We start from the raw sequence: 18819 nt of genomic DNA, 5'->3' as shown, positions 1-18819 counted from the left end.
CGGGTCCCACCTGTCAGCCTCTCCTCTCCCCTCTCTCCCACCGACAGGTGGCCCCCACCCGTCAGCGCCTCCTCTCTCCTCGCTGACGTCAGCAGCCCCATCAATTGCGCAATAATTCATTAAGGTTTTCTGTTTAGTTTAAAAACCCAGAAAACTTCTAAAATTCATAAGTAATTCATCTAGTCTCCGTTTAGGTCCATTCAAGTTTCATTAAATCCAGAAAAATACCAAGAATCCATTAAAAATAGTTTCTTTCTCTGTTTCAGTAGTTTTTAGCCTGTTTTGTTTGTTTTGCCTTGTTTGTCGTAGGTTTTGACCCCGTCGCAGCGCCGTTCGTTCTCGAAGTCGTCGCCGAAGTTCCTTGTGGGTCTAAGCAAGGAAAGTGGCACCCTTCTTTGATCATATTGAACCTATGATTATAAAATTCCTCGCTTTTCATTCAAACATGCATTGTTTTATGCAAATGTATTTATTTTATTTATCTATTGGGCTATTACCTATATATCCGTTGATTCCCATTTATTATTATTGTCATCCCAGGGTTAATTTGACTAGAATTAGGGTTAGTCAATGCTTAGCCATGCTTAGTCAACTAGCTCACCATTTCTTATTTAATTATTGATTAAACTTTGATAGACCTTTAATGGGTGTAATCATTATTAATATCCCGTTGAGGATTAATACAACTAAAATATTGCTTATGGTGGGCTGTGGGTGCATGGTTTTGAGAGTCGTGCCCATGGCAATTAAGGACCGGTTCTCAGGAAACCCTGAAAGTCTTACACGTACTAACCACAAGCCAGAATGGGCAACGGTGAGACTCGTAATCTAGCTTGTCCCTATTCGACGTACCGAGGCAAGGGTAGGCGTGATGGAGTATGGACGGGCAATCGTGGTGTAATGAAAGCCTCTGCTGCTTCCGGATCTACCAAGGCACAAGAGGGGACTGCCCGACTTGGTGTAAAGGAGGGGGTGAAACCTGAAGTGTGGTGCGATTGTCTAGGGAGGGTTAGGTGAAAGGTCTTATCATTGTTTTCGTACTGAGGTATCGTGGTGATACGTTGGGGCATGGTAACATGCTTGGCAGCCATGTCTTGTGGGTAAAGTTGTACACCTCTGCAGAGTAAAATTATTCGAATAGCCGTGCCCGTGGTTATTGGGCGAACTGACAGATTCACTGGGATTAGTTGAACCCCTTTAATAATTTTATCAATCTTGGAACTGCGCAATGTGGTGTAACGTTGGCAGTGGTTTGGGTCTGTCGCAACGTGGTTTAATGTTGGACAGAGGGTTGACCCTGTTGCAGTGTGGTGTAACGCTGGACAGTGGTTTCGGCCTGTTGCAACGTGGAGTAACGTTGGACAGTGGATGTTTATTTTAAATGTTTCTTTACTTTTATTTCAGTTTATTTTATCTACTGTTTTGCTAAATCACTGCAGCTTTGTGCAATTTAACCTTAGCCTATCCTTGATACCATATTGCATTCATTATTCTCCCTCTCTTGGGTGTTACTTGTTGAGTACGGTGGTTTGTACTCAACCTTGCTTACTTTTTCCCCCACCAGAGAAAGTGCCAGAGTTCCAGTCAGAAGGTTGTTCCCAAAGTTGAAGTGAGGTTCAGTCCGCCGTCGAGAATGCCTGTGGTGTGGAGCCGTCATCGCCAGCTGAAGCTGAAGATTAGATGGTTTAGTTTGTTTTCCTTTTCCGCTGCATTTCGATAGATAATTGTTTTTAATTGTTTCTAAGTCGTGGAACTGTGTATTAATTTGTCATAGTGTGTACTCGGGCTGATGCCTGGACCGAGATTTAATACATGCTATTGTTCAGAAATTTGGTGTAAATTTCTGGGCGTGACAACGGAGGGGGTCCGCGGGCAGTGAGAGAGAGGGGTGAGGGGAGGATGACGTGTGGGCCTAGGGAAAAGGAGAGGGGAAGGTGGGTGGCGCCGGCTGACGGGCAGGCCCCACCTGGCGGTGTGATGGGAGGGAGAGAGGAGAGGAGGCCTGACGGTGGGGGTCCACCGGTCGGTGATCCGGGGCAGAGAGAAGAGGGGAACGACGGCGCCGGCCGAGCAGAGGAAGGCGGCGACGGCGTCCGGTGAACGGCGGCGAGCGGCGCGAGGTCCGGCGGGTGACGGCGAACCGGCAGCGTGAACCGACAGGCGACGGGGAACCGACGGGCGACGGGGACGGCGGCCGCGCCAGGAGGAGGGCGGCGCCGGCTCGGCGAGGCATGGTGATGGCATGCTACGGGCGCGGCGACGCGCCGGCGCGGGACTGCAATGGCGACGGTGAGGCGGAGGTGACGGCGGACGGGCCCACGTCAGCGGTGACCAGAACGCGCGAAGGCGCGAGGACGGCGACGGCAACGGCTCCGGCAGTGACGGGCGGAAAGGGAAAGAGAGGGAGAGAGGATGGGAGGGCTCACCGGCGGCAATGGAGGGCGGCAGCAAGTCGGCGAGGACCCAGGACAGGTGATGATGGGCGGTGCCGTGGTCAATTGGCGGTGGCGGCGGAGATTGCTCTGACGGCGGTGAGGAGGTCGTGCGCGGTGGCGGAGGGGAGGAAGAGGCGCAAGGACGTTCGGGTGACCACCAGCGGTGACGGAAGCCGGCGGAAGGTCGGCGAGGTCAAGGCGGCGGTGGCGACGCGGAGAGGCGGCGACGTCCGGCGAACGGCGGCGAGATCGAACGGCGACGGCGAGCTGCGGAGCGTGGCGGTGGTTCGATCGAGCGGAGGAAAGGCGGCGGCGGCGCGAGAGCGAGGGGGCTCTATAGGGGAGGGTGGTGCGGTTAGGGTGGCGAGGTGGTTGGGGACCGAGTCAGCCCTGGCGGTGGATTCGGCGGCGGCTGTTGCGGGCGGCAGGTGGAGTCTGGCTCGGCCACGGCGGTGGCGCGGGCTCGGTTCGGCCGGGAGGGAGGCGGAGCGGACTTACGCGCGGCGCGCGGGAGCGAGCGCGAACGCGGTTGGGCCGTGCCGACGGCAGCGGCCCATGCAGAGGGGGAAGGGGAGGCGCGCGCGCGGGAGAGGGGCGAGAGGCCGGCTCGGCTAGGCCAGCCCAGGAAGGGAGAGGGGAAAAAGGAAAAAGAAAAAGAGAGAGGAGAAAAATTGGACTTCGTCCCAATTTGGGAAGGAGGGAAAAAGAAAGAAAAAGAGAGGAAAAGGAAAGCCCCACTTTTGCCAAATTTTAAATTAATTTGTTTGGCCAAATTTTATACTTCTTTAATTTAAGTTTAAATCCAATTAATCGATTTGCGAACCTCGATTTAATTAAATTAATTCCTTTTGGAGGGTTTTTTCCTGAGTTAATTAGGCCAATTATTATTTACGGATTTCTTTTACGAATTAGGCTTGGGATAAAACTCCGGGTGTGACAAGACGTGATCTGGGCATATGCATTTCTCTACTTCGCGTAACTAAATCGGATAGGTCGAGCGTACCTTATCCGGACTCCACACCGCATTGTTGCATGAACCAGATTGTTTGAATCAAACAAAACTCATTTGCAACCGGATTGTTTGGATAAGTCTACGCAAGGATAAAGAACCCATTTTTGCCGTACATGCGTCTCTGCCCAAGCTAGTGAGTACGTGTGTGTTCCACTTATTCTCTTCACCACACATACCTTAAATGGCTAGGAGAGCATACTTCCTTATAAGGAGGTCTCTCCTAAAATAAGTAAGATGGTAGTAAACTTTCTCACATGTTATCCTATTAGGTGGGCTTCTGTGATTTCTCAAAAATTAATCTTCATATAGGCCTTATAAAAGTAGCTTATAAAAGTTGAGATATTCAATATTAGTCATCAACGTTTTAAAACTTAAGATAATTAATTGATCGGCTCTGCTATTTTGGAGGCAATATTTACGAGCAGATTTTAAATGTGCGGTAATTTTGAAGCCAATGGCATTCTATGTTATTATCACTCCCATCTTTTTACTTCTGCTTATGCTTATAAGACAAACTTTAAATTGTTAAGCTTAAATTTAGAGATTTTTCACTACATTTTTTTTAGGCTTCGCTTTTAGATCGTTAAGAATATATATATATATAATTATTTTTTTAGTTATAAATATGTGGTTTGACTTTTTTCAAAAAAGACATACAATCGCCCTAGTTATTTCTTTAAACTCCTTTCGCATGGTTTTGGACATTTATCAACTGAACCAAATGAAACTGGTTCTTGGCCTACACTAGACTAGGAGACCATGTGTGACTAAGGCCAGGTTCGACAATCCAGCTAAATAACTCATATTTCTTTGTTTTATGTGTATACGTTTCTTGAACTGCTAAATGGTGTATTTTTTCCAAAAATTTTCTATACAAAAGTTGCTTTAAAAGATTATATTAATCTATTTTATATTTTTTTAATAATTAATTAATCATGTACTAATCTATTGTTATGTTTTTCACCCTGATAACTATTCCACCTTTCCACTGCCAAACCCAGCCTAAAAATAAGAAAATGTCCTTACCGGAATGAAACCACCATATAATATTTAAATCATTTAGGTTCACATCCTCTACAATAAGTGATATTATAGGCACTAATATGATAAATGAATTCTGAAAAGGTGGGATACATATGTCTGAATGGCTGTAATGAGATACACACCCAAATCACTTGGCTGCCCGGCTGCCCAACCTAGCCCAACCCACTCACGCACGCACGCAGGCACTCTCACGCGTACGTGCATTACATGGCGCGCACGCCGTTCCCTACAAAGTCAACGTATGACAAACCAGCCGGCGCACCAAGGCTCCCTTCTTATTGTTTCCCCCGCTGCCGCGTCTCCCCGCCCCACGCACGCACCAGTTTGGTCCAACTCCAACCAAAAAAGAGGCCGCAGCGCAGAGCCGCACGCAGAGCAGAGGAGAAAGGCAGAGCTCTCTCTCGACATGCCGCGCCGGCTGCCCTCCTCGTCGCCTCACTGGCTGCTGCTCCTGCTAGTCACCGCCGTGATGTTGTCGGCGACGGAGGCGACGGCGCCGGTGGTGCCCATGGAGCTATACTTCTCGCCGGCGGAGCTTGCGAGCATTGCCGGGTACGGAGAGGAGCCGGTGTCGACCGTGGTGGTGTCCGGGCAGGTCGTCTGCCTGCTCTCCTGCCGCCGGCACGGCGCCGACCTTCTTAGCTTCGAGCTGCCAGGTTAGTTGCGCCAACTTGGACGAATTCATTCACCGGAATTTGCCTTTCCTGTTTCTTTTGCTTCCTCTTCTCTTGTTCACGAGCAATTTTTGAGAATTTTTTTTCTAGTCTTTGAAGCCGAGATTGAATTTTCTCATACTGCAACGTTCATAGTGGACATCAGCCGCGCCCATTTTAATTTTTTTTACTCTGATTACATTTATAGTTGTTAATCACCTTTCCAAGAATTATAATAGCTCGTTAATAGCTCGCTTCAGTTAGTTCATTCTGTCGTGGACTCGTGGTCAGATTATATCAAAGTCCCTTCGTTATTTGTCTGGTTATATTACGCGGTAACAGAGCACAATAATACATATTATTGAGAAATTCAACATGAAAACAGCATCACCGTTCACCTCTTCTCAGCGCGGGCCTTCCCTGCAGAATCCATATACACATTTCTAGGCCTAGCTAGCTCCTTTGACAAGTTGATTCTCGTCAAACTGCCACCAAAACAATGCATTTGCCACGATTCTTCCGTGATGGACCAGGTTTGGGATATCATTCTATATCACAGAACCATCAGAGGACTGAACTCTAAAAAAATAGCTCCTGAAAACACGACACATTTAAGAACGAATAAACGATTATAATGCAACTGATTAATTAAGCGTGCCTGGCGAAATCAACCATCAATTATTTCTAAGGCGAGAGGTCGTTTTCGCCACGGTTGTTGGCCGGCTAGGGTCGAAGGACGAAGAAGAGAAAGCAGGGAAGGCAAGCAAGATGGCTGGTACAGGTCTCATCTCATCTGTTGTCGAGGAGAGTAGTACAAGGCGACGTTGTAACCTCCTCTTCCGACCTCCTGACAGATTCTGCAGGCTCGATGTATCACGGCATGATTAGCCGTCATGGAAGGCGTACTTTGATCTTCTTCTTGGTGTAGGTAGCTCACGTGTGTCCTTCGTAATAGGTATCAGCAGCACTGACCTATTCTCTTTTAAAGATAGGAAGGTAACAGCGGTGTCAGTGAATAAGTCCCGCCTACTATAAATTTTGCAAATTAAAAAATAAATGAATAGCCACATGTAAAATTAAATTAAGATGAATATTTTATATAGGAAATATATATATATATATATAACATATTTTTGAGAAAAGTATTTTTTAGTCAATGGTATCATATTTCTTTTATCAAAAGCAAAGCACCTAGATAAAGGGAGCTGTAGTCTTGTTTCATCGTAACCAATTTGAATCTTATCAAAATGTTGCAAGTCAAATCCTTGCTATTGAAAAAAGTAAAATGATGCGTTTGGTTTAATACTAAGATGAAGAGACAATTTAGTAATTTACTACCAAATTTGGTTAGCATTACCATAATTTTGGCATTAAAATGTCCTGGCACTCCAAAAATATCCTGGTGCCATACCAAATGGTGACCAAAATGTATTAATATGAACAAAAGATATATTCGTGTGGCAAATTACACAATTGGATACAATATTATTTTTTTAGCAAAATTAAAGATTTTTTTACCGAAAACTACGCAAAACTACATATTCAAGACATATCCCAAAACTACAATTTTATTGCCAAGTTTATAACAAAACTACATGTTTAGCATTAAGTTCATTACAAAATGCAATATTTAGTTTCGATATAACATGCCTCTGATACCAACTGATGAGCAATCAGGGTCCCAATCTTTCAAAAGATATGGATAGATCGATTACAGAGACTTAACGTTGATGATCTAAAGGCTCCGACCAGAATGATCGAACCTCTCATAATCACTGCACCATTGCTCCATGGGTGATAAACTATGCTGAAATACAGTTGACCTCGCCAAGAAGGTTATTTTCTGCATGTGAATCAAAAACGTAAGCAACAGAGTAAAAGAAGCAACCTAAATATACTGGGAATATAGATGATCGACCAGAAACCTCTCATAATCACTGCACCATTGCTCCATTGGTGATAAACTAGGCTGAAATACAGTTAACCTCGCCAAGAAGGTTATTTTCTGCATGTGAGTCAAAAACGTAAGCAACAGAGTAAAAGAAGCAACCTAAATATACTAGGAATATAGATGAATCTCACATGTTAGGGTACCATAAATTAAACTAGCGGTTAAATTGCAACAGTAGAAATCAACCCTAATTGGACAAAGGCTACCGAATATAAATGGTATAGGGTTGGCAAAAGAAACCTAGACATGTCCTTATTGAATGCCAATACAATACAATACAAGACCCAACGGTCTAAAAGAAGTTCGCATAACACCCTGATTCTGGATGCCTTCTTATTTTGATGATTCCCTTTGACTCAAAGTAACTTTTTACATTATATTGTATTCATTGGGAAAGTGTATCGTTAGCTTTCCATTCATACGTAGAACAACAAAACGGAGTTTGGATGTGACCTAAGGAACAAATTTAGTGTGACATGATCTTGGAACTCAAGGTGGACCCTAAACTTATACACCTTTGGATATTGTCTTTCTCCTAGCTCCTCACCAAGTACTTCTAGTCCTCTCCATGGTTCCTAATCATAATTAATTTATTAGGTAATAATTTATTTTTCAAAATCATATAAAGAAGTACCTAGGAATGATCTTGCCAATTATTTAAATTGCCATATATGATAGAACCTTGCGTAACAACTTGATGAGTCTTGTGTATATCCAAAGAAGAAATGTCTTCATCAGTTAGGGATTAAAAATATTAATTTGCAGTTTCATGATATTTAACTTTAAATATGTACTTTTGGGATAAATTTAGTGCTAAATATGTAGTTTGACCAAAGTGCCTATAATTTTGTGAAATTTAATGTTTCTATAACTTTTAAAAAGTAAGATTTGAAATATGTTTCTATACATATTTAAGAACAAGAATCACAAAACAAAGCCTCAATTTTCACAAACTACAGATTTATGGCTTATTATTAAATTACAGATTCCACATTAAGTTTATCACAAAACTAAAACTTCTATAAATTTTTAAAAAAACTATAATACTATGTATTTATACTCTAAAATCTGTAGTTTTTTATAACTTGACTATTAGGGATGGGTGGGTCAACCCATATCGCATCTGACTATAGTTTAAATAAATGAACTAAGTTTTATTTTAATATGACATCCATTTCACAATGTAGAACTTTGAAGCATTGGCTAATTTTATATAGATGTTAATAAATCTAGATATATATATATATACACAAATAATATATCCAAAAAGTCTTACAACATGAAAGAAAACAAGTATTAACATAGTTCATTAACATGACCCTAAATTAACTGCATATCAACCTGCTTTCATCCGTATTCAACACTAAATCTTATGTTTTGTGTTATGAGAACTTATTTTTTGATATATTTAGAGCTAAAAATTTTAAGTTTGTGTGGCACATATCTTTAAATATGTAGTTCTATAATTGTTTAGTTAAAACATTCGTAGTTTTGTAAAAATTATGTTAAAAACAGATGTTTTGCATTGCACGATAGCCTAAAGAACAAGTACAACCACCCACATTATAGCCACAGCACAACTAGCCTATATACTGGTAGCTAGGGATGGCAATAGTCCCAACCATTTTACCTGCAAAATTTAAGTGCTGGGTTTAAAATGAGTTAAAAATAAAATTATATAGAGTTTTGAGCTAAAAAAGTTTAAGAATTAAATATGGTTGTGAAAAAACCTACAGGTCTTGGCTCATTTCCACCCGTATTGGTACACCTCAATATATATTTAATCACATGGGAAGTCAGCAGAGCATAACGAAAGCAACTAGGCAACATTCGTTTAGGTACATCTCTGCTCCAGTCAACGCTCTTGAATGCAAGTTGTACGCTCAAACCATTCTGTGAGCTAATTTTCTTGTTGACGGATAAGGCTGTTCGCTTAGTTCTGTTTTTTGTTTGGCCAAAAGTCTACCAACTAGCATGATTAGCATGATGTAATCGAAAGGCACTACCTTACCTTTAGACTGTAGTTGGTTCTATGGGCAGGACAGCTCTCGGTCTCATTAAAAATATAGGAATTGGTTTAAATTCAGTAAATTTTCATCAAAACTCCTTGGCTCCAATGGGCTGGTGAGAAATGAGAATTAATAAGGGCATAAATCATCCGTGAGACCATGACACAAGATAAGTTGCTGAGACGTTTGATGAATGAACGGACTGAATCCTGACGCGTACGTCTGCGTTTGTTTAAGTAGAATTTTCTATATTATTTCTCACCTTTTACATGTGTATCTTAAACTATTAAACGGTTTATTTAAAACATATATATATAGAAGTTTATTATCTCATATTTTTAAAATTGATTCTTAACTTTATTATAATTAATTTTATTATTTATATTATTAAATGGATATAAAATATCAGATAATATTTTACCTTCGTCTTTCCTTCAGAAAAGCACAGCCTGGTAGCATTTCATACGCGGTCGATGGGATCGTTCACTTGTTACATCTGTATGCAAGTGCGTTTGGTTGCAACGCACCGTGTTGGCATCGTCATTTAGCCGTCTCCGTCTGCACTGGAACGATCGTTAGTGGTTTCTCCATTTTCCAAATGTTATCGACACCCTCGTCTTTTTCTTTTCTTAGATTTATTTAATAAAATTTAAATTTTTAATCTTAAATTTAAAGTTAATTTTGGGTTTTTTTATTAAAAGTATTTTTTAGTCTTTGATTTTAGACCGCTAATTCTTATTCGGAGGCTTTTAAACCTCATCTTTCACAAATTTTCCGTTAGCAAATATGGTCGTTTGTTTTTAGAGAAAAACCAAAACAATGAGGGCCCTAATATGTTTGTCGTTTTGCATAAAAGTTATGTTTGCACGTATAACGCTGTGGTATCGATCGATTCTTCTTCTCATTCGAACATCTCAATTCGTGTAGCTAACTGGCAAGTTATACAGTACTGCTTGCTACGTCTTTCCTTCCTTTACTTCATACCCCTTTTTATTTCTCTTGTGTAAAAAGCTCATTTCTAAATTATTATAAAAGTTATAACGGTACTGACCATGAATATGTCATCCACATACTATATTATATATATTATCTTATCAACTACTCCTTTATATAGAAAATATTTTAAAATAATCCTATATATTGATTCTATTTTTCATCTCAAAAAACAAATGCCAAAACGTTAGCATGTATATAATTCATATTTCTGAGGATATTTGGCATGTTTATCAAGAAGTTCCGCAGAGTCAGAGTATAATCAATGTAAGAAAAAAAAGTTTCAGATGATAGTCTGCATGCAGTTTAAAATCTGGATATTTCAGTCGGTCTCATGTGCATTTTAAGATACTCAGAAAACTATGGCTTCAAATAATAAATGGACATAGGAAAAAAAACATGCAAAGAAACATAAATTATATCATAGTCTTGTTATGTACTAGTTTGTCCCAAAATAGATTTGCATTGTCAAAATCCTAAATGCCAAAATTCCATGTATTTTACGGAGGTAATATTGTGCAGTCTAGTTTGGCTTACAATTGTAGTTATACAGCCAAATCGATGGCTAGACAAACCAACTGTTCGGTTCGGTTTTTGTTCCGGTGTGGTTTTCTTTCGGTCTCGGTTAAAAAACGCCCACACTACTGATCGGTATTGTCTTAAAAGAAAAACAATTTATAAGTTCTTTTGAAAAATAAAAAATCAATTTTTAAGTTTAAAATAACTAATACTTAATTAATCATTCAAATATTAACCTCATTTTGTTTGCGCTGCTACAGTGCATATTATTTTCTCAGCTATTATGCGCACGCTTCCCAAATGGTTAAACCATGTTTTCGTGGAAAATTTCTATATAAAAGTATATCATCTTATATGTTTAGACTCATGTTTCTTTAGAGTAGATTTTTAACTTTGTAGTTTACTGTTTAAATTATTAAATAGATATAAAAATAAGATCTTTCATCTTGCATCACCAAAAGAGTCACGTGCTGTAATAATTTAAATAGACATAAAAATAAGATCTTTCAGCTTCATCAGCCAATTCGAACGGCCACCCCAAGTGAGTTTTTTTTTTCCTGAGGGAGTGCTTGTTAAGGGCGTTTTTACGTGAACTGAGATCATCTCGAGAGGTCGACAATCGTCTAAAATTGATCCCTAAAACTGAATTTTAGAAATTAAGCTAGAAAATATATCTCTAACATGTTACCAAATAAAGTACTTGTGTTATAAATTTGGGATAAGAATATTCACTAATATTTACACATGACTTAAATTAGCTCACTTGCATCTTAAATTTGGGGTAAGAATATACGTTCTTAATACAAGTTATTCACTTTTAGATTTCTGTTGGAGGAGTATGTAATTTTTATACCCAATATTTTTTAGATGAACACAATACAAATTTTTGGAAAGCAAAATAATAGCATTGTATTGGAGATTCGCTGAATCCTCTAATGTAAATGTTGTGTAGTTATGCTACTGATATATGGGCCATCACAAAGTGGGCCCATATGCAAGTGATTCAATTGCACACGCAGTTAAGAGGATCCAGTTCCATTTTATGCCATAATCATTTATCCTAAAAAGTAAATATATAAAAATGGTAATTCAAACGGATTATATTTTTTTAAAATATAGGATCATTCATATTAAGGCCATGATCACAAACTGTGTGTGCATAGTTAGTAGTTTGTTAACGAAGTAACTATATAATTAAATAACAAACTTCATTGCACAACTAACGACATGTTTGATGCAATCTGAAAAATATGAGCCTATCAAAAACACTGGACAGAGTGCCATCTACGCGCGATCAATTCCCGGATCGGAACTTTGCCTCTTATATATTCATAATGACATGATTGATCATAGAAAAGAAATAGAAAGTCTAAACTTTGAAAGTAAAGATGCTACAATCAAAAAGAGCTGTATTGAACTACAGTTAGCGAATACGGATGCATGAACAATCAGCACAAAATCATTAAGTTCGATAATTAGTATAAAACCCGAGGAAGAACCCAATAGCTTGCAATTAGGAAAGTGTATACCCCTCCCAGAAATTGAACTACAGTTAGCGAATACGGATGCATGAACAACCAGCACAAAATCATTAAGTCCGATAATCAGTATAAAACCCGAATGCACAGTACAAAATCACACAACCTTTTCTGCAAGACAAAAAATGCACACTACGGAAATAATCTGCAGAAATAAAAAACATATGCAGTATAAATTACTAATTGATGGCATGGTAAGTACGCCAACCACAGTGGATTCACGTTCTATGGTGCAATTTTCAGTATGATGAGAGTGATGTCATAGTTCCTGAAGCTTTTCAAAACCGTCATCACAAATGCAACAATGAAAAGTGAAACCTAGTAATTGGAATGAAATATCAGCACAGCCTACAGGTCAAAGTAATAACTTCCATATTGGTGTAATTTCGAGCCATTGATTCGGGTTACGATGAATAAGTCACATACACATTGATAAATAATAGATTATTTATTTCAAGCAACAGAAAAACACTTTATTCTATAATATTATAAACACGGTATATGGTCCAATCATCTATATGATTACCTCTAAGGCATATCGGTAACATCAACGGTTAAAAGGGAAGTCATGGATTGTTTTGTACTCATTGAATTTGTTGTTGTCGTCTTGAAATCTTTGCTTTATTTTTATGTATTTATTTTGATTTTTTGATGACATTATTCTACTTGGATATTAGCATTCAACGCACAACTTTTACTATTTTAGGTTCTGACCTATGGTTGATTACATATAAGAAAAGCTATCAAAACTATAAAATAGCAAATTTACAAGCCAAAACACCTAATTTATATGTAGTAACTTCTTGTTGGTGCTGAAATAATATGCAAAGAGAGTCATGAGCTAACCTTGTGTTTTTTCTCAAACAGGTGCTACGGTAGGAGTGACATGTGAAACAGAAGGTATTAAGGCGATGGCTAACTCTGTATTTGGAATAACTGATGAGAACGGCAACTTTACCATAGAACTCCCTTCTTGGCTCCATGCCACACCAAACCTGGAGAAGGCCTGTGCCGTCAAGGTGATTCAGCTCCCGCTAGACTCTGTGTGTCGGCTTCGCCATGGCCCGAGCTCATCCCATGGCATCCATCTATCATCATCGGAGGATGGTTTCCGCACCTACACTACAGGGTGGATACAGCTGCAGCAACATGATACAAAGTAGGGCATGTCCATGCACCGTGTTGGTATAGAACAGAACTGGTAGTAGACGTACGATCACTCATGTAAAGTAGTTCGATTCTTAGTTGAGTTTCACTTTCTTTGAATTTTCAACAGGTGTAGATCAAAGACATGCCTTTTCATTTTATTCCCTTCTGACACCTCCATTTCTTGTAATTATAACCTCTCTTTATTATATACATCTAGAACTAGATGCATGACTTAGGCTAATTTGAAAAGAGAAAAAAACAACTTGATGACTGGTCATGAGATGTACGTACATGAGTAGAACACAAATGATTCAAGTAACAAACAGGCATAAGGTCACAAGGAAGAGATGAGCACTGAAGGAATGCATATCCAACACTAATTGTGTACACATAAATCATTTACTTGTCACACGGAGGAAATAGAACTTCGCAGAAATCTACAGAATGTCAGAATGTTACATAAGAGCACAACCAAAAAGAAGTTCAAACTATATATATTGTGTAAATGCGGCATCAATACTGTGCTATGGAAATGAAAGGAAAATTTATATGAGACAATGGAGATGTATATGAAAGAAAGAAAATTTTACCCGGTGGACCTGTCCGCTACTTGCCGTCCAAAAAAGGTCTCCATGGCTTGAGATAATGAACATGAAACACCTGGACAAAAACATGGAGCGCAACAAATCACAGTAAATCAAAAGCAGTTGATACCAGCAAGGGCAGGTGCAATCAAACATCCATCATGAATGATATGGAAATCACCAAACTGGACAAATTAAAGTCATGCTGCCCACATGATTTGACATATTGAAAAATCATTCAGGGGATAATTTCATTGCAAGTGTTCACATTTCTGCAGTGGGAACTGTCAGGGGATATACCCCATTCCTAGGGTGTTAGCTTAACTAGTGTAATAAAGCACTAAATTGCCCCCAGGGCAAGGCTACTCCCATGTAAAAAAGCCAAGGGCAATAATGTAATTTCCGTTGCATAAGTAAAAAGGGCTCCCAGGGGCAGATGAGGGGAGAAACCAGTCATTTCTACCCACTTCTTGGGTAAAAAATCCAAAGGTAACAGAAACAAATGATAAAAAAAAGGAGGAATGACTGACATATAGCCAGCAGCAGAAGTGATGTATATTTGGCCTACATTTCATTGGCCATCTGGCCGTTGTTCAGTAAGTTGTTTTAGGGGTCACTGTACAACTTATACCATAAGATCATATTTTATCCCTCAATCAAAAAATCAAATTATATATCTCTAAAATAAACAAGTTTCTCATGCAAAGACATACATAGGGACAAAAATGGTAGCATGCATATAATCCATATTTTTGTCCGTAGCAAATCACAGGTATTTAGCTAGTAACATCAAAATACACTTCACAGATGTTATTGTGCAACACGACATATTTTGATAATAGAAAAAAATATGTTCTAATAAGAACATAAACTCTTGAGCTATTAGAGATCAAAATATTTTTACCTCCTTTTATTGGAATAACATGCAAATTGAATTTGCTGAGTCAACCATTTTTATAACTCTTGTATTATCATGTAAAGCTGAGCATTTGAGCTAAAGGTTTAGTTAAAATGACATGAATATGAACGAATTTATATTCATAAGAAAAGTGATGTTTTTGCCCAGTGAGTTCCACCTGAGATAGTGAGGTGGGAGGAAGATTGTGTAGCCTTCTCAGTGGAATAACCGGTGGAAAAAATTGCGGGTACCACTTAATGGAAACAATGAAAATGTTCCAAGAAAAAGAAAAGAAATGCAATATTCTCTGTTGCTATTTTTGTAGCAATTAGTGAGTCCTGAAAAACGGGACAGATATTGTAAAACTGTCAGCTCTCTGCTGGAAAAGAATGATTGTGAGATCTTTTTTGTCAGTATCAGAAACCCCAGCTAAGAATGACAACACATTAAACAAGCAACAGAGAACCAGCATCACTGAAATAGGATACAGCTATGTTAACTCCGTATCTTCTTAGCCACTTGTTCCTTCAGAAGATATTGAAGCATGCATCACATTTAATCTTAAGAAGCATAAGACAGAGAGGAAAGACTGTTCTGTCTATTTATTGAAAGAAAATGATGTTAGACAAAATCAATAGAAATGATGCTAAGGGCCTAATGCTAACTAACTTTGTCAGACATCTATTTAATATCAGAAACACAGACTCTGATGTGAAAATTTGAAAAACATTCATCATGGGGAACAGACAATAATTCTGCATTTACCATGATGTCACTAATTTTGCATGGATCACTACTAAATTTCCCATCATTATGACAAAACAAAACAATGCATACTGTTAGTGTTTGTGCCTCCAACAGGTGCATTTCAGTACCAGAGTACTGCTTTTAATTATTTTGTTGGATGCCTCCACCACCATAATACTGTTTTGTTGTCTGTCGAGAAAATTCAGCAAATGTCATCCCTTCTTTTAGCCTTGATGACAGAGGGGGGATCTTTTTCAAAATATCTTGCATCAATTTATGCTTACTTGAATACATGACTGACCCATCACTGAATGTTGAGTCATCGCCTTCACTTGGTTCATCATGACCAGCAAAACAGTGACCAGTGTAAGGTAAAATTTTGTCCCATGATGGCTGCAAGAACACTACAAAAGTTTCCCGGCTGATGTTTGTAGAGCCGAATGGTCTAGTCACAGAGTGAAGTGTAGACCTCAGATTCCCACCGGACAAGATGTCTGCTGCCTCCCCAACCTGAACAATGAAGCTCTCTGGAGAGCATCTCACCGAGAATATCCTCCTCCTGTTGAACAGCTGCAAGTATGTATGCCCATCAGGGGGGGAACATTCTTCGCTAATGGAACCTCCTTCTCCTAACGTGGAGCACAAGAATAATGGTGCTGTCAAAACAGTAAGGACCCCATAGTCATAGTGCCACTCTTGCCATAAGTTCGTGAGAGAAACTGCACTACCCTGACCTTGATTCGATTTATCTTTGGAATCCTTTTGTTTCCCTGACATAGTAGTAGTACCACCTTCTGATCTGATACAGGATCCTTGTGATGATTCAGACCTTTGAGAGCATGACTTACAATCTGTTGCTGCGATTTTGCTTTTTGACCCTTTTCTCTTTCTGCTACTCTCCTGGATAACAATGTTATCCAACTCAGAGTGGTAGTGAATGAGCCTCGCCTTTGCGGTTCCGAAATCCACGATGCTTTTCTCCAACTGATTTCCACCCGTAACAATGTCACAGGCTCGCGCAACCAAAATCCCAAGTTCCATCATGCAAACACCAAGCTCCTCAACTAACTGGCCAAGTTTCTCAGTGCCATCGCCCTTGGTTTCCCCAATTACATCATCGCCCAAGGCCTTCTCCGGATAATCAGGCTCGTTCTTGCTGCTCTCCATTTCGTTCATCGACTCCAGCAAGTGGAACTTACCTGAATGCCGCAGAAGCCGGGCAAACGAGGAAACGGGTCGGTCCAGCTTCTTCATAGGCACGTCGCTACCCAAACCATGCTCCTGAAATTGCAATGAAGCAGATCAGTTCACAGGGTTTTTGGAGCTACGAGAGAGAGAGAGAGAGAGAGAGAGAGAGAGAGAGAGAGGAGTTTGGTTACCTTGAGGAGCTGGGAGCGCGAGGGGTGGTCCATGACGGCAAGGCGGCGGGCCAGTGGGAGAAGCCGGCGGCGGAGGGCGCCAGCGCGCGGCACGTTGGTGATGGCTAACAAACCAGACCCACGGCGACCAAGCGAGGTAGCGACGGTGGCAAGGAGGCGGCTGCGCCGGTCTCCATCCGGAAGATCTGGCGAGGCGAGGAGGAGGAGGTCGGAGAAAGGGAGCTCGGCGATGTCCAATGCCGTCGCTAGAGCGATCTCCGCCATGGACTGGAAATAGCAGGCAGAAGAAGTCAGTACTGTAGAATCCGGTGTGGTTATTGCCGAAATGCACGCGCCGTCGACTCTTCCCTCTCGGATTCCATCCCACAGTCTTACGGCCGGCGGAGAGTGGAGACGGCGGCGGCGGCGGCGGCGCGACCCACAACTCCACGTGCCCTTCTCCTTTTCTTTTTCTTTTTTTTTTCTTTCCACCACTCTTCTTTCTAGGGCCAATATAAAATACTTAAAATGTGTTTGGAGGTGGAATTAAGATGGTTTACGAGAACTACCCTGGGACATTTCATCTAAGAATTGACGACCAGCGGTATACATTCTCAACCTATGCTACGTCTTCCCTAAACTATGAATTCCATTGAATACCTATCAATTATAAGCAAGGTCGTTCTCAAAAAAAAAACATTGTAAGCAAGGTCATTAATTTTTTTCCGAAACACTAAATTTAGATATACAAGAGTAACGGAAGAGAAAAATTGTTGTATCAACTAAAGCCCCTATGTTTAACAAGATGGATGCGCCAACTATGAGTGGGGCCCCTAGCATAAAACTATGACGGTTAACTAGGTACGTTTGCCACTTGTCTTCTTGTTGAATATATCACATGTAGTACATATTACAGGCAGCCCTCTACATATGTCCACACGGCACATTTGGAAGAGCCTCGTGTCCACTCGAATGTACGTTTTGAAGAGGAAGGTGAAGGTAGTGAGAAGATTGCAGTCGAGGAGCTAAGCACATAAAAGACTGCAGATGAACCGACTACCACCACCAAACCTCTGACAACACCAAACGGTCTGCAATGAGAAAGAATATTATTGCCATGAGCCCCGAGATCCTTCCGATGTTTCCATTGATAGAATGGGGGTGATGAACCTAAGGCACAAATGAGCCCAAGCACCTCCCAAATCAACATAGGATCCCCTCCAACAGACGGCTATAAGGAAAGTCCTATGTAGGAGTCGGTTCTCGAGTTTGTGAAGGAAATCCCTCGGGTGCCACTCTTGCCATCAGCAGCCATTGTCTCCCCTCTCCAAGCCAACTGGATAATGGCCAAGGCAAGGTATAGGGTTTTGATCATGCCAAAGATGAGGAAGAAATTCATGAAATATAAAGATGAAGGTAGAGTATTCCCTAGCTTCTGACTACCAACTTCAATAGGTCAGATCACGACTAGGAGTATAATAATTCGACTTTAGTGTGCAGGGTGTATTTGAACAATCTAAGAAGAAAAGCAAGGCTTTTGCCCAGACTTTCAATTGAGTGGCCAAAATATGGAGGATTCACTAGGATGTTTTTCCCCTGTACTTGCAACACATCTTGGAATGGGTTCACCACACCACATGTGACTTTGTATGACGAATTTCTCGTGACATTAGAACTATTCATCATATGTCAATCTGTTATATGATGTTCGCCTAGGGCTTCGTGACAAAAATGAGTTGTTGGTCACTTAGATCAAGGATAAATCATCGTAAACTAGGCCATCTGTCACACCCGGAGTTTTGTCCCAAGCCTAAGTTCGTAAAAGAAATCCGTAAATAACAATTGGCTTAATTACCTCAGGAAAAATCCCTCTAAAAGAAATTAATTTAATTAAATCGAGGTTCGCAAATCAATTAACAAGATTTAAAC

The 18819-nt window shown here is 40.4% G+C and overlaps 2 protein-coding genes across 5 annotated transcripts; one reads left to right on the top strand and one right to left on the bottom strand.

Annotated features, from left to right (window-relative positions):
* Window positions 1–4810: 4810 nt before the first annotated feature.
* LOC107305181 lies at window positions 4811–13338 on the top strand. Its single transcript, XM_015841909.2, has 2 exons — window positions 4811–5147; window positions 13022–13338. Exons 1-2 carry the CDS (start codon window positions 4898–4900, stop codon window positions 13315–13317), a joined length of 546 nt encoding a protein of 181 aa, XP_015697395.1. The 5' UTR covers window positions 4811–4897; the 3' UTR covers window positions 13318–13338.
* On the bottom strand, window positions 6703–17508 carry LOC102718870. 4 transcript variants are annotated; one of them, XR_001551293.1, is made up of 5 exons: window positions 16912–17508; window positions 15817–16813; window positions 13894–13963; window positions 7070–7149; window positions 6703–6987 (listed from the first exon to the last, which is right to left on the bottom strand). XR_001551293.1 is itself a non-coding variant. In XM_015841907.1 (4 exons), exons 1-4 carry the CDS (start codon window positions 17173–17175, stop codon window positions 13710–13712), a joined length of 1362 nt encoding a protein of 453 aa, XP_015697393.1. In that variant the 5' UTR covers window positions 17176–17508; the 3' UTR covers window positions 13657–13709. The 4 variants fall into 4 exon arrangements, 3 of the variants coding, with proteins under 3 accessions (XP_015697393.1, XP_015697394.1, XP_015697392.1); XM_015841907.1 differs by lacking the exons at window positions 6703–6987; window positions 7070–7149 and adding an exon at window positions 13657–13740; XM_015841908.2 differs by lacking the exons at window positions 6703–6987; window positions 7070–7149; window positions 13894–13963 and adding an exon at window positions 14945–15721.
* Window positions 17509–18819: the final 1311 nt, after the last annotated feature.

The sequence above is a fragment of the Oryza brachyantha genome, chromosome 10 (assembly GCF_000231095.2).
Source record: "Oryza brachyantha chromosome 10, ObraRS2, whole genome shotgun sequence".
Classification (NCBI taxonomy): domain Eukaryota; kingdom Viridiplantae; phylum Streptophyta; class Magnoliopsida; order Poales; family Poaceae; genus Oryza; species Oryza brachyantha.
This window is presented reverse-complemented; position numbering and strand designations above follow the sequence as displayed.